This window comes from Castanea sativa, chromosome 3, assembly GCF_040712315.1.
Source record: "Castanea sativa cultivar Marrone di Chiusa Pesio chromosome 3, ASM4071231v1".
Lineage (NCBI taxonomy): Eukaryota > Viridiplantae > Streptophyta > Magnoliopsida > Fagales > Fagaceae > Castanea > Castanea sativa.
In genome coordinates this window covers 21,089,543-21,106,262 of record NC_134015.1, presented here as the reverse complement: position 1 = coordinate 21,106,262, position 16,720 = coordinate 21,089,543, and the positions used below count along the sequence as shown (strand labels likewise).

The window sequence follows — 16,720 nt, the reverse complement described above, 5'->3', positions numbered from 1 at the left end:
GCAGGGAAACGAGCAAGCCATTCATAGTTGGTAACCCCTCGATCCAACCTTTCCCATATCAACTCCCCCCCTACGGCACCCATGCCAGGTAAAGTCCGGGCCTGAAAAGCCCAAATCCATAAACCCACAAAAATCAAGAACATCTCTAAAAGCCTGCATGAGATTATGAGCTCGAGGTGCACGAACCTGTTTATCTTCCACTTGTAATAATTCATTAAATTCTCTGAAACAACACCATGGGAGTTTTGGCTTTGACCCCAACATACGCAGCATATTCCAACCTTCCTTTCGGATACTCGTCTCTGGCTCTCCATAGAAACCTGTTAATCTCCACGCCTCCTCCGTACCCCTCTTAATAATAGCATCTATATGATAGGAAGAAAAAATATCAACCCAAACATCGCTACTATTTCCACATCAAAGCCAACCCACCACCCCTAGCTTCATTAGTTATCGTAAACAGACCATCAAAATTTAGCTTCAATTTAATGTACTCCATGTGTTCCTTAGAGGACCATGTTTCAGACAAAAACACAATCCCAGGATCTTTTGCTTGGATAATATCCCCAAGCTCATCAACTGCACGCAGTTCCCAAGCCCCGGCACTTCCAAGCTAATAGATTCATTGCTGTTGGCGGGGCTGGGACCTAGCCTCCACCGTTAAATCATTAACATCCACCCTCCTTTGATTTTTGTTACAAACTGACTCCATACCCTCCCCTTCAAGGTCTTGAAAAATTCTTATTAAAGAAGTCTCCCTCCTGCCATCCTTAGAGCTACAAAAGGAGATACTACCCTTTCCTTTCGTCTGGTTTCTAATAGTTGACCATGTATATCCACTTTTAGTCAGTCTTTTCCCTTCTTTGGATGTACCTTTCTACTCTAGCAATGAAACACCCACTTCTTCTTCTGTACCAGACCGGGTTGGATACCCACCCATATTAGTATTTCCTTTTTCTTCACCTTCTTTGGGCCCACCCTCATTTGAATCAAATCTCACAATTTCCCTGTCAATTTCCTGTAATTGAGTGTCAAAGTCCAGCTGTGAAGATACTTTGTCATTAGAGCCAGCCCCCTGGTATTCACTCCAACTAGAGTTGGATCAGTCCTCAACATTTCATCACACTCACCCTCCACTTCTTGCGTATTGAGACTTTCCTTAGACCCCGTCCCCTCCACTTCAATATCATCCCGTATCACTGGTTGTTCCTCCGAAATTGGGTTGTCTGTGTCTTGAGAAAAAGCCATGGATACATGATTAGTACCACTGCCCCGTCGCACATCTTCCTTGTCCTACCCCCTATCCTCTGTTTCACTATCATTCTCATCAAAACCAGCCACCCTAACTACCGATTTCCTAGCTAGGTTTGGTGTTGCAGCCCTCATCCATGACCCAAATTGTTGTTGAACTTCCTTTAGAGTATGCTTGCCCTTCAACCAGATTGGGCATTCCCTATCCATGTGAGTGAGCTTGCCGCACCAATGGCAAATATTGGGCATTCTCTCATACTTGAAGCATACCCAACTGTCTTGCCCATCCCTTAGAGCTAGTTTTCTACCCCGACACAAGGGTTTAGTAATATCAATACTCACCCTGAAATGGACAAAGTTGCAGCCTTCATACACCTCCTTGTCCGGACTATTCTCAAACACCTTATCTGCGGCAGAAACAATGCTCTTCACAGCAGTAGAGGTAATCCCGATAGGTAAGTTATGCACTTGAACCCACATAAAAGAAGTCTCAAACTTCAGCTTGCTCAAATCCGTAAGTTTTTTTACCCTTTGCAATGCCACAAGGTGTTTGTCAAAAGTCCAAGGTTCCCCTTTCATAATCTGCTCAACATCTACCTCATCCCTAAAAATAAATAACACCCTGTGTTCACCCATGTCCCTCACTTCAAAACCCCTTCTGGTTCTCCATATACCCTTCAGCGTTTTGGCTATTGCCTCAATACTTAGCATCCGACCTGTATAGAACCTCGCTGCCAAGAAGTATTCACTTACCCCATCACTATCCTCCACAACATAATGACTCCCTTCAAATTCCAATAATGAGAATTTCTCCCACAGATCCGAGAGAGACTCCATCTTTATCTCATCACGCCACAAGACCTAAGAGCAGCTTCCTAATCACCTCACTCACAAAGAGTAGACACAATATTCTCCTGGTGGCTAGGGGTGCGTGAGTTGCCTCCCTAGGCTAGAGAAACTTTAAGTATCCGCACTTTCAGTTTAGAATTTAGTATCAATGGTTCTAGCATCTTTGTTAGAAAGGATTCCCTTGCCGTCAGAGGTGGTTATTTTGGAAACTCTCGCGGTTGGACGAGCTGTCCAGTTTGTTCATGAAATCGGTCTTCGTAGCTCTGATAAGTATACTTAACTTTTTGTAAAAGTTTAGAACCTAACCAAAATATATATATAATAAAACCTTATGACCCCAACAAAAAAGACATTAACTAAATTGGAAACCAATTAAATTATATTAATAATAATTTCCAAATGTTAACATCAAAATCTCTCAAACTCTTGAAAGTTTTTTTGAAAAAAAATGTTTTAAGAATAAATAAATTGATAGATTAAATTATGATTCCATTTCAAATGTGTTAATCCTTCACTTGTATCTAAGGCATAAGGGTTTATGTCCTGATTATCATTTTTGAACTTAACTAATTCTCAAGTTAAGAAAACTTCTAAACTGAGAGAAAATCAATGGTTAGAAAATTTATGAGACAACTTAGATTGGCAATGATGGATTTGGTTATTATTATTCTCGTTATGATGCAACCTAATGAGGTTAACTCTATTTCTTTTCATCACTCCTCACTTCAAATCTTACATCATAGTCCTTATGAACTTTATGATATGACATATGAGTGAAATGGTTTTTGGTTGCCTTTCAGAAATTGAAATGTGTGAAGAAAATCATATTTTCCTTATTTGTGAAATGTGTTATTGATACTTATGATCGCTGCATTTGGTTGGACAATGAACCTGATGACGAGCCAGAATTGCTGATTGCTAAAGAAGGTCTTGATAAATGCTACGACAAATATCATAATCGCGTTGAGCTTGCAGGTCGTTTCTCTGAATGGTACAACAAGCATATAAAAAAGCACTAACCTTTTGTTTATATGCAAAATCCAAGAGGTAGCTCCTTGGACAATACGTGCAAAACGTGAAAGAATATGGAATGCTTGGAGTCCCCAACGAGGAAAGAGTTAGTGAATCTAGTAAATAATATGAAAACAAATGTTTGAGACCTTCATAATGGCGCACGCAAACCTTTGCCTATGTACTATAGTTTCTAAATCCATATATGTAGTTTTACTCATATACAAAATTCCAATGATTTTTTTTTTTTTTGAGAAGAAAGTTCCGATGATTTTAAATGAGTATTTCTCACTTGTTTTAAATCTGGTCATGGATAAATTGTAACTTTTTTTTTTGGTAGAAAGGAATTTCATTGACAACTAAACAGCAAACAGAGGTTCATGGCAGAGCCTATTAACATACAATCCAGTGGCATCAGCCTCAAGAAAGCAAGATAAATCCACAAGCGGACTAGAAAAAACAATAAAATCTCTATCCAGCAGCAAGCCAAATCTAGCCAAAAAGTCAGCGCACTTGTTCACCTCCCTATAGATGTGCCTAAAACATCTCTGAGGAATCTGGTTTGCCATCTGCCTGCAGTCTTCCATGATTGAAGAAAAAATGGAATTACAAGAGGTGGGAGAGTTAAAGGCATCACAATAATTTTAGCATCCAATTCGATGGTAATAGAGTGCACATTCATTTGAAGACACAACTGCAGTCCATCACGGAGCGCCCATAATTCTGCCATGAGACTATTTGTATTCCCAATCCTCCTTGCAAAACCTATCACCCAACCACCATTTTCATCTCTGATTAGCCCACCTCCACCCGCTAGACTGGGGATGCTAGTAGCCGAGCCATCAGTGTTCAAAGTAAGCCAACTGGCCCTCGGTTTTTCCCATCTAATGCTCTTCAGAATAGTTCTTTTAGTGACCAGGCCACTGTTCACACAGAAGAAAAGCTTCGAAGCATGGTCCACAATGATTTTGCCCAGATTAGGATTAGGATTTTTATGGTTGAAGATACAAAGGTTCCGATCTTTCCATAGAAGCCAAATACTAAATAAGAAAACATGACTCCAAGGTAGGGGACCCATTTGGTGATAAGCATTAGAAGTGGCATTGGTTATTAGCCAATCCTGGAGGCTCAAAGAGAAGAAGTTATTATTGTCAACCCGCCTTCTTAGTTGCTGCCACAAACTTTTGCTTAAGGGGCAATAACACAACATGTGTAATATGGTCTCTACCCCATCATGACACCGAGGGCAGCAGTCATCAGCTTGTAAACCTCTAGCTACTAAACACTATTTGACAGCGATGCTTTGGTGCATACACTTCCAGACAAAAATTTGAATTTTAGGCAGTGTTTTCAACTTCCAAATCCACTTACCATTGAACAAAGCATCCCCTAAAGAATCTGTGGCCTACCTATAGGCACTTTTAACCTCAAAATCATCCTTGGCCGAATACTTCCAAGCCAACCTGTCTTCTAACCTGGCAGAAAGAGGGATTGGAGTGGCCTTGATATCTCTGAAAATTTCCTCCGAAAAGGAAATTTGAATTGCAGACCATTCCCATCTACCATTATAGTCCACCACATCCTTAATCTTCAAATTTGTGGCTTCCCTAGACAAAGGCCCCTGGATAAGCTTCCTTAAGGGACCGTAATTAGACCAATTATCATTCCAAAAATTCAAATTACTTTCAAAACCTAGTAGCCACTTAATTCCTTTTTTAAAGGATTCTTCACTACGCAACATTCCCTTCCAAATTCTAGAGCTAGGGAGCTTACTTGCATTTCTCGAACTAATTCTCTGCGGGCTGCAATACTTTATTCTGAGGACCTTAGCCCATAGAGATTTATCTTCAGTATGGAACCTCCAATCCAACTTTGCTACAGCGCTGTATTCCTGCCCTTTGCTGTTTGAAGCCCCAATCCCCTTTCTTCTTTAGATCTCGTGACCTTCTTCCAGCCTATCCAATGCATTTTCCCTTTTTCTTCAGTAGAACCTCACAGAAAATTTATGTTTACACTATCAATACCATCCAACACTGCTAGGTTCTAAGACCTTAGGGACTAATGTATTAGAACTTCAATATGTATTATGTTGGCAAATCATGATCAAAACATTTAGCCTAGGTTTAGACTTGCTCAAAGTTTGGTTTAATGTAAGTTTGGAATCAAGTAGTTGTAGAAAATTACTGTTCTATTTTTGCACGGCTTGATCGATTGAAGAATAGACTTGATTAATCGAGAATCGTGCATTAGGAATTTTCTGCAGAATTTTAAGTCGGCCCAAACACAGTTCAAGCCCATTAAGGATTAGAGTTTCAGATCTACTTCTCCCACCATATAAAGGAAACCCTAAGAATATTTTTAAAGACTTCTAAGAGAGAGAAGCGTGTGCCTTTTTCTTTTTTTTAGGATTTATACCCAAAAACTCTCTAGAGTCTTTGTTGCTCATATTGCTGTTTGTGTGAATCTCTTGTGAGATTAGAGAGGTGCTTGCCTTCACACAAGCTTAGGATTATCAAGAAGGAGATTTCTTCAAGAACTTGATGATCGTTCCAGTTGCAGATTTCAGAGCTTAAAGATATACAAGCAGGGGTGCTTGTACTTGATAGAGAATCCAAGAAAGAAGGAGTCTGTGATCTCAGAGCTTGCACGTGGTCGTGTCAGTAAGTTCTACTGGTGGGTAGCAATAGGATGTTAGTGGTCTAAGTCGCTATTGTACAACTTCGATTCTTTCATAGTGGATTCAGGTTTACCTTGAGGATAGCTAGGTTAAATCCTCCCCAGGTTTTTTACCGATTTGGTTTTTCTGGGTCATCATATCTTTGTGTTTTTATATTCCGCACTTTACATTGATATGATTATATGATTGTGTTAACCTAGATCTGGAATTTGGACTAAGTAATAACTTGGCTTGTTAACTAGGTTAATTCAATTGTGGTTTAAGGGGTCTAAACAAACTCTACAAGTACCTTACCAGGAAGTAAGTTGCATTGCATAATATATGCCGAGATAGTTGAAGAAGAGGCTTGAACCAAAATAGCTCTACCAACCATTGAGAGAAGGTTGGCCTTCCAACCAGCAAGCTTACACTTAACTCTATCCAAGACAAATCCGAGATCTTGACTATTATTTCCTTGGTGCTTTAGAGGAAAACCAAGGTATTTCCCCAAACACTCGGTTTGACGGAAGCCAAGGATATCACAGAAGGCCTCTCTATCATCATGATCAATATTCAGAGAAAAATAAACCTTGGACTTAGAGTTACTCACTGTCTGCCCGGAGCACTTACAAAAGCTATCAAGGACCTCTCAAATGGCAATACAATTATCTGCATTCGCCTTAGCGAAAAACACAAGATCATCGGTGAAGAAGAGGTGAGAGAATGCAGGCCCACTTCTAGATGCTTTGATTAGACTCCACACTTTAGCCTCGCATTTTTCTAGAATAAGCTGCCCTAGAAATTCCATGCAAAGAATAAAGATGTACGGAGACAGAGGGTCACCCTATCTTATACCTCTAGATGGCCTGAATGGTTCAAGACTCCCTCCATTAAATAGAAGCGATGTCGAAACAGATGATATGCAGCTCATTATTATCTTAATAAGATTGTCAGGAATATTGTATTTGATCAACAACCCCTTATGAAGCTCCATTCAAGTTTGTCGTAAGCCTTCTCTAAATCAATTTTTAGAGCCATATAGCCACCTTTTCCCTTAACTCTCCCCATGGAATGAATAATCTCCTGAACTACAATTGCATTATCAACCCCCCTTCGACCTGGAACAAAAGTTGTTTGACAAGGAGAGATGAGCTGATCCAACAAGGGTTTGATTCTTCCAACCAAGATCTTGGACACTATCTTATAAACTGAGTTGCACAAGATTATGGGGCGGTAACTACCAATGGTTTCAGGACCTTGGGTCTTCGGAATAAGCACAATATTAGTTCTATTCATGTACTCCAAAATTTCTCTCTCTCTAAAAACAGCATGCACCTCCTCAGTCACCGACCTTCCCACAACAAGCCAGAATCTTTGGAAAAAACCAGCATGCAACCCATCTGGATCGGGGGCTTTAAAAGCTTTTAAGGACCATAGAGCAGCTTTAATTTCCTCCTCTGTAACCATATGGTTAATGCTATTTTTCTATTCACACGAGAGCTTAGTCTGCCACTGCAAGTTAAAACTAAAGTCACGGTTTGCTGCTTCCTGAGATGTAGTATAAATTTTTATAAAACTTTCTCTAAAATGATTTGCAACCTCTCTTTCCTCAGTCAACCATTCCCCCGCATCATTCTTAATAGCAGTGATAGTATTACGTTTATTGCGAGCCAAAGCAGAAACGTGGTAAAAAGAGGTGTTCCTATCTCCTAAAATCATCCAATTAATTCTAGATTTAAGAGCCCAAAGGTCTCTCTCTTGCTCTAACATAGCGTCCAGGTCCTTGATAAGATGGTTCTCTAGTGCTAATAGAAAGGAAGGCGGTTGGTTAGCCAAATTCCTCTACACCCCATCAAGCCGAGCCAACACCCTTTTCTTCTTTTGGAAGATATTGCCGAACCAATTTTTATTCCAAAGACTAGCCTGCCTGGAAAAATCTTCAATTGCTTCCATAAGCTTTTTTGGGTGTTGCCATGCCTGATTGACCAAACTCGGAAAAGAGGGATCAGACAGCCAAAATGATTGGAATTTGAAAGGCCTTGTAAGGTGTAGCTGCCTTTTGGGATTTGTCTCCATCAGTATTGGGCAATGGTCTGAGTGACATCTGGTTAAGTGTGACATTTTAGCATCTGGGTAGAGTAGACACCAACTCGGATTCATAAAGAATCTATCAATTCTCTCCTGGATAAGACTATGGATCACTCGTCTATTTGTCCACGTATATCTCGGCCCACTAAATCCCATATCCACAATATTACATTTACCAAGGCGGTCCTTAAACATCAGTAGCCAATCGAGTCAGCAACAATAACACCATCAAAAGGAAGTCGATTTGTAATATCTCTTGCGTTGTCTCCCCCAACCCGCATTTCCATTACCACCGGAATGGCAGGATTATGGTTCCTAGCCAGCTCCCCGACATAATTATGAAAGTTGGGCTTCTGAGCGCCCTTACAATTCCACACTATAATATTCATAATTTATTGATTTTTGATGAAAAGGACCAGAGCAATCAAACAGATGAGGCAAGATTTTTGCTTCTCTCCTCCATCTTCATCCCATCCATGCCATCAACTTCTTTGCCCTTTCCTTCCCTAGATGCAGAGACAGCAGAAGAACCAACACACCTAGATTCGACCCCTTCGCCACTATATGGTTGTTCGATAGTAGCATTAGCTTGAGCATATGAACCCTTTGCTCCATGTGGGGTAGAAGGTCCGATTTTACAAATTCCTCCCTCGCACACATTGTCTTTGCTCTGGTCCATTGCATCACCGGCGCTATCTTCATTCTGATCTCTGCCATACCCATCATCGGAGTTTCTACACTCCTGCCGTCGAGCTTGAGAACCCATCTTAGTACTACCATTAGCTGAAAATTTGAAAGGTACCTCCGAGCACTCACCATTTCCGTTATTACCCTGAGAAATCTAAACAACAGCCGTCGTGCTTAGAGATTGAATACCCACTTCACCTATATCCATCTTAGATATGATTTTTGCTACACTACTTCTTGCTAAGAATCTTTTTCCCTTAACTGAAGGGCTAAAACAATACTCCACCTGCTTGTCCCCCATATTCAACTCTAATCTTAGATCACGGCCCACTCTTAAAGGCCCAACGAACTCAGCCCTCCTATCACCACCAGTCCAATTCCTTGTCTCACTCTTTGACTCCTTCCTAAGCCTATGACTAGCTCGGCCCAACCCGTGAAATGCATGTCCCCAGAGGTACCAGAATTACTTGGTTTCTTCTGTCCAAGCTTTTTATGTGTCACAAGCATCCAAGGGCCGTACTTGTCCTCCATGCCATCTCCCCTATCTTGCGTCGTGCCACTACCTGTGTCAGTGCAGGGCGAGTTATGCAAACCATGCGGCAACACTCCTTGGTGCGTAGTCCTTTCCTCTCCATCACTTGCCGGACCACCCTCCGTTGGTGCCTCTGGTTTTCTAGTGGTGAGTGGGCATGATTCCTTTCTATGCCTAATCCTCCCGCAAGAGAAGCACAACTTTTGAAGCTCTTCATAAACCACAAGTTGTTCAAACTTTCCTATGAGAACAGTATTGATAAATGGTTTTGTGACATCCAGTTGGATACAGAGTCTAGCATACCTCCCTTTGGCCTCCATGGCAGTATGAGAATCTATCCGGAGAACTCTCCCTATAGCTCAACCAATTTGTTTAAGAACTTCTGTCTCATACAACTCCATAGGTAGTTCATGCAGCCTCACCCAGACAGCGATGGACGACACATACGCACTAGATGGTTTGAAGAAGGGCTTCCATGGCCACAATCCATTTTAAGAACATCATCCATGTCTTCTTTCAATGAGAACCTAACTGAATAGAAATCTTTCCCAAGCTTAATGATTAGTGCGTTGGACCATGGTTTCCTGATTCGAAGTTTGGTTTCTCTCGTGAGTTTAACTACTACTAACCCTTACGGAGCTCTTCCACCTCCTCATCTGAATCTGCCTCCATGTCCAATAGGTCCGAGAACTTAAATGCCTTTGCATAAGCTCCTGGGATCTCACCTACCAATTTGTCTTTAAATGAGTTTTTATCACCCCCCCCAAGGCCCCTAACCTCCCCGTGTTTGCCCACTCTCGCTTGAGCCATCATTAAAATCAGCATAATGCCCTTCCTTAACTTTCTTCTTGCTCCTAGAGAGCTCAGCTTCCTCCTCTCTTGATAGCTCTTGGTTTTTCATGCTCTCTCCTGACAGAGTTGCTTTTGGAGTTCACGTTGAGCTCATACCCATTTTTTGTGGGGAGGGAATTTGTTCCTTCATCAGAAAATCGAGCAATCTATGACAAATTGTAACTTATTAGGCAAATCTTTCATTCTAACCAGAAATCACTACCAAAATTATTAGAATAGTGTGTTAAGCCATAAAGTTCAAATTGCAAGACTTAGGCCCAAGTTTCAAGCCCATTTGAGATAGGTGGCTCAAGGTAGCATACTCTAGTGTAAGAGTGGCAAACGCCAAAAAAAAAAAAAAAGTAAAATAAATATATAATTCTCCATGTCATAGAATATTGAATGAAATTAACAATTACATTGTTTTGGGTCATAGTTACAATTTAAGAAAGTACAAGACACTTTTGTCCTAGTTACAATCTAAAGAAAGTAAGAATGATAGAGCATTGAGCTTTGAATCAAAATTTCAGGTTTAGAGACTAGGTTACAGAATGGGAAAAAAATTCGATCTTCTAAACTTAGGATGGCCAATCACATTTTCATAAATATGACATGATAGAAATTATACAAACATACAACATTGAATTTCGATTGCAAACATACAACTATTAGTTTCCCTAGATCTAGGGTTATTCTCAAGCTAACACTCATAGATCTTTTTTAAAGAAAAGAATTTTGACGTATTAAGATATAAATGGTAAAATATTTTTTGACATAAAATATCATAGGGTTTTATCAAAAAAGAAAGTATTTTTAAGGTAGAAAATAATAGAATTGGTTTTTGTATTTTTTTTAGAGAGTTTTAGCTTATGGACTTTACTCTTAATGATAGTTATTTATCATTAGACTAAGATACCAATCATTTGTGGGTTCCAATTAGCTCAACTGGTAAAGTCTGTGATAGCTGTATAAGAGATCTGAGGTTTAATCCCCGCCTACACCAAAAACTGATTGGTGTCTTGATTTGATGATAAAGAGCTTTCATTAGAAGTAGACGCCATAGGTTGAAACTCTCTAAAAAAAAAAAAGACACTAATAATTTTTTGGTATAAGTAGGGATTGAACCTCAGATAACTTATTTAACTATCAGAAACTTTACTAGTTGAATTAATTGGAATCCACTGATTTTTGTATTAATTGAAGAAGACATTAAAAAAAAAAAAGTAGATAAGGAATTATTATCTAAGAGGAAAAATTTTTATAAATAAAATATCAGACCTGGATTTTATATAAGTAAAAGATGTATTTTATACAGGAGAATTGTAGATATTTTTATATGTAACATATAGAAAGCATTTTTATTAAGAAAATATCATATGTAGATTTTATATAAGTAAAACAAATGTTTTAAATGAAAAAATAGTAGATATGTTTGACGTAATTAAAAATAAGTGATTTTTTTCCCCTTTTGGGAGAGTTTCAATTTATGGCATCCGTTCGTGATGATAACTTTTTATTATCAGATTAAGGCACCAATCAATTTTTGGTATAGGTAGGGATTGAATCCCAAATTTCTTATTTAACCATTAGAGTGGTTGAGCTAAATGGAACCAAAAATACAAAAAAAAAAAAACAAGTATTTAATATGAAAAAACAAAACATATTTTTTTTGTATATATAAAAAAAAATAATTTTCATTAAGAAGAACGTAGTACATCTAAGTATATATTATATAGGAAAACATTTTTGGAATGAAAAAAAAATAATAGATCAAATTTATTTATTTATTTTTTTTGATAATGATAGATCTAATCTAAGTATATAGTATATAGGAAAATAAATTTTGACATAAAAAAAGTAGATCTATGAACCAATAAAAAGAATAACCATAGATCTAAGATCACATCTTACATACAACGTTGTGAAACCCGGATCGGACTGTACGTCCTAACCAGGTTAACTAGAAATCATTTGTCAATACAGGTTTTTAACTCTTAAGAATCGGCCTATACAAGAAAAGCAATGGACCGTGCAAACTGCGGTCGAACCTCCTAGGTTTGAAAATTGTGGATGGTTCTTGCCATTTAGATCTAGATTTTATTTTTGGTATGTACCACCAGTGTTGAAGCTTCAAACGACTCTGAGATGCTGTTAGACCTTTAGATCGCATCGCCTCTCTTCTTCTTCTTTGTCTCACTCGCACTTTCTCTCTCATTTTTTTGCGTTTTTTTGCCTTTTGTTATTTTAGTTTCGTACTTTTAGCGTCTGGAGTTGCTTTGTAGATGGTGAAATAATGCTTGGTACCTAAATATTTTCTTATTTTAGTCAAATTTTCTATTATTTATTAAATAATTATAAAATTAATTAATTATGACATTATCACGGTTTGACCTCAATTCGACTTTAAAAACCTTGAACCTTTTCATTTCTGATTCATTGAACAGTCCGGGTTTGAAAACCATGCTTACATATATTAATTCTAAGGCATGTGAGGAAATAGATCTAATAATTCATCATGTGAAATATTCAAATCAATTAATTAAAATATGAGAGAAATTTAGATCTAGCAATCAAAACATGTTATATACTTGCATATAGTGATGAAAGCAAAGGGGATCTCTTATGAATGTGAGAGATCTTTAAAATAAAATCTCTCAAATTTTTGAGAGAGATGTACTAATAAATGAAATTTTGTTTTGAAGGGAGTCTGCAAAAATCTGTTCTATTGAAGATCAGGATTCTTGCACAGCTTTAGGAATCTTTCAAAAATTAGAGGAATAACAGGTCCCTTTACTAATGAGTGAGTCCCTCTATTTATAATGGTGTAACTGACTTATTAAGTGGTTGTTTGGCAAGATTATTTTTGCTAACTTATTTTACTATTCAGCTTATTTTGTTACTATTCATAGGTCATATTGCACTTTTTGGTACTATTTATAGGTCTCATTGTATTATTTCAGCTAATTTTTATCTTTATCTACAGTACTTTCAGTAAAAAAATTTCAGTTTCAACAAAATAAGCGGATCCCAAACAAACCTTAAATAAACTTAAATAGAGTCAGTCAATACATAGTGGGTGTGGTTTATCTTTTTTATTTTATTTACTTTTTTTAAAATGAGATTTGGAAAAAAAAAACGTTACAGGAAAAAAAAATTCAAACAAAACTACTGATTGTGTCAATCGGCACAATTGAAGTGCCGTTTTGACATTTTGGCCTTTTTTTTTTTTTTTTCTTCCAATTTCGGACTTTTTTTGGGATACGTTTTTGAGCATGTTTTGGGCCTTAAATTGTATATATATTTTTTAGAGAGCCTTAAATTGTATTTTAATGTATTATTATGACAGAGTATATTCCAAAATGACAATTTTTAAGACTCTTAATACAAATTTCATGAAGATAATTACTTAAAAATCATATTATCTAACAATTTTCTAATCATTTCAGCGCATTTATTTCAATCTCATGCAATAGGCTATACTTTAAGACGTAGACTTAACCAGTCACAATATTTAATTTAATTAGTTTTAATTAGTCATTATCAGTGCCTGATCAAAATTAATTTTAATTATTTCAGTGTGATCAGCCTTACCTTGACATGCATGCTAATCATTAAAATTTGATCTATCTTTTAGTCCGACTGTTTGATTAAGGAAGATAATTTATCGTTGAAACTTAAGATCATTTTTACGAAATGTGATTAATTAGTTATGGACTAAATTAAAACCATGCTTTTGAATATGTGAAATGATAATTTTGTTATCTTTCAAGATTAAATTATGGGTGTGAAATCCTTCTGAAAAAAAAAATTATGGGTGTGAAATTAGATGTCACAATGATAAAAAAAAAAAAAATATTAAATAGAAATCTGAACTTTAAATGAGTGGCTGTCTAATAATTAAAAAAGAAACAGGTCATGAAGTAAAGTTATACATAACTTAAAATTTTTATTAATAAAATAAATAGGAAGGAGAAGAATTGGAAAAGTCAGGGGGTCATGATCCTCATGGATGGCCCTTTGTATTTTTTCACTGATAATAGTGAAATTCCTGCAACTCTGTAGACGTAGACAAATTGCTGAACCACATAAATACTGTCTTGTGCATGTGATTATTTTTCTTTGGCGTGTGTTTTCTCTATAATTGTTTATCACAGGTTTGAGAATTTCGTGTTAATTCCCTACAAACTCCACATTACCTTTGCTTGAATTTAGAAGAGGTTTGCTAGGGCTAACTATTGTGGATGAATTAGTAGAACAACTACTACACAAACATAGTGTTTGATCTTTCGTTGACCCTGTGATGCTAGTTGATATATAGGATAATCTACAAATGTCCATTGGAGGCTCAACATACATTGGCACCGGTAACTTTGATGGAAGAATGGGTAAAGGAGTTTCAAAACAAAGTACATTTATCACTTGCCTTATAGAAGGTCGGATTGTGGGATCAGGATGACAGCACCATAAGCCAACCACCATCAAGTGCTGCATTTGCACTTCATCATATTCCATACTTAATCTTTTATCAACAGCTTCAATGAGTTGGTCTTTTCCATAAAGATTCCACACCCACTCTACCAGACTTACCTTGTTTGGTTTTGCTTGTGGTTGAATTGGCTTTCTTCCACATGCAATTTCGAGAGAAACCACCCCAAAACTATAGACATCAGATTACTTAAAAACCTTGCCAGTGATAACACACTCTGGGGCTAAATAGCCCATGGTGCCTGCCAAGACAGTAGTTTGTGAGCCTAACTCTTGGTCTACAAGCCTTGCAAGACCAAAATCGCCAAGCTTGGCATTGAAATTTGAATCCAACATGACGTTGCTAGACTTTATATCTCTGTGGACCACACATTGTTCCCACTCTTCATGAAGGTACAACAATGCAGATGCCAATCCAAGAGCTATCTTATACCTCATTGGCCATATTAGCATAATCTCTACTCCAAATAGATGAGTATCAAGGCTTCCATTAGGCATGTACAGATGTACTCATACACAAGAAGTAACTCCCCTTGTTCATGGCACCAACCAATGAGTTGAACCAAATTTTTGTGTCTCAAATGGCTAATGATCATCACTTCTGATATGTACTCCTTTTTCCCTTGCTTTGATTTTTTTGAGACTCTTTGAACTGCAACTTCTGCATTGGATTCACTTAAGAAACCTCTTTAAGCACCTCCAAATCCTCCCTCTCCCAGCTTCCCTCCTTCAGCAAAGTTGTTTGTTGCACGGATAATTTCACGGTAAGTGAAACTTTTTGATCCAGTTCCTTTTTCAAATTCAATATCCATACATACATCATCTCCAAAATTTTGTGTGTTCTCATTAGCCATTTTTCTCCAACAAATGAACCACAGCAGACCTAATGCACAACTCACTACACCAAAACTCAATGCTAAACCAATGATCAACGCTAATTTGTTTTTCCTATTCCCATCATTAGGATCTGATTTGTTTTTCCCATTCCCATCATTAGGATCCGATGTTGAATTGAATGACCAAGAAAGTATTGTATGTGTCTCAATTGACACACCTGTTGTAGCGGAGAAACCAACACTAACCCATTCCGGCAAAACAGTCATCAAGTCAACAGTATATGAAAGACTAGAATTCCCATTGAAAACTGGATTATCAGCAAAAGTAAGGAACACGCTCAAGTTTTTGGTTGTAGAGTTATAACTTACCCATGCGTTTGCTGTGGACCCATTGCTCATGCTACCATTCCATGTGAGAATTACATCAGAGACAATGGAATTGACATCGACTCCAACATGATTATTGCTTGGATCCCATCGGTTTAGGTAAGTGTCAAACTCAACTGCAACGATTTGTTTCTCAGTGGCATTGAGAGCGGATTCATTACTAGCCCGGTGGAAGCGTTTTTTCTTGTGGGTCCTACGCATTGTTCACGAGACTTACAAGTACTATATTTAGCAACTTTTTTTAAAAAAACTAGGTTCTACGACACTATTTATATATCTAAAAATTATTTTACCATAGTGTTTTCAGTTTTTAGTTTTCAGCAATAAGCAGTATCTAAATTGACGACTAAACAGTTCAAAATACCCACCAGCTGAATTGTTAGGTATGTCAAAACCAAATGGTGTGATGAAGAAGGCTAGCCCATCGGCAGACACATGACTATCAACACCTGCAATGATGAAGGAGAAGTGAGTGGTGAAGTCTGTAAGCCACGAACCCAGTGCTTTTATCCCAAAGGTGCACTCGTTCATAATATAAGGCACGACCAAGACTATAATTGAGGGGGCTGTTGGCTGAATCCTTTGTGAGTTGGAGACCTTCTGGGTCCGGGTACGCATCACCCTGTAAAGTTAGGTTGCTTGAGTCGAAATGATTTTGTTGGAGACTGGAGAAGTCGAAGTAAATCGATTTTGCTTGGGGAAGTGGAAATAAAAAGAAGATGAAGAGCTGATTGAGAAGAAGAGAAGTTATTTTTTGAATTTGAAGAATGCTAGAACGTGTGCTGGAGAGAGCCATGGTTGAATCCGATGAGAAGCAAATGAAGGTATCCGATTACAGGCTTATATAGTACTTCAACAGTGTATATCTACGTCTATGAAGCACGGGTGCGTTTCGGGATTCGGGTGCGGGTGCGGGACTCGGCAATTTTTGAAAAAGTAGGGTGCGGGTGCGGCGGGGTGCGGCGATTAAAAAATTATTAAAAAAATTATTATTTATATTTTTAATATATTGTTAAACATACTTTTTTCACATTATGTAAATATATACCAAATTTAAGAGCAATAGTAAATAATAACTAGAATACAGAGAATGGGAAAGAGCCTAGC

At 37.8% G+C, this 16,720-nt stretch overlaps 1 protein-coding gene and 1 pseudogene across 1 annotated transcript; both read right to left on the bottom strand.

The window, feature by feature from the left end:
- Positions 1-1,293: 1,293 nt before the first annotated feature.
- Positions 1,294-2,088, bottom strand: LOC142628665 (uncharacterized protein At4g02000-like). Its single transcript, XM_075802712.1, has one exon. The coding sequence runs from the start codon at positions 2,086-2,088 to the stop codon at positions 1,294-1,296; it is 795 nt and encodes a 264-aa protein (XP_075658827.1).
- Positions 2,089-10,846: 8,758 nt separating this feature from the next.
- Positions 10,847-16,409, bottom strand: LOC142628664 (L-type lectin-domain containing receptor kinase IX.1-like; annotated as a pseudogene).
- Positions 16,410-16,720: the final 311 nt, after the last annotated feature.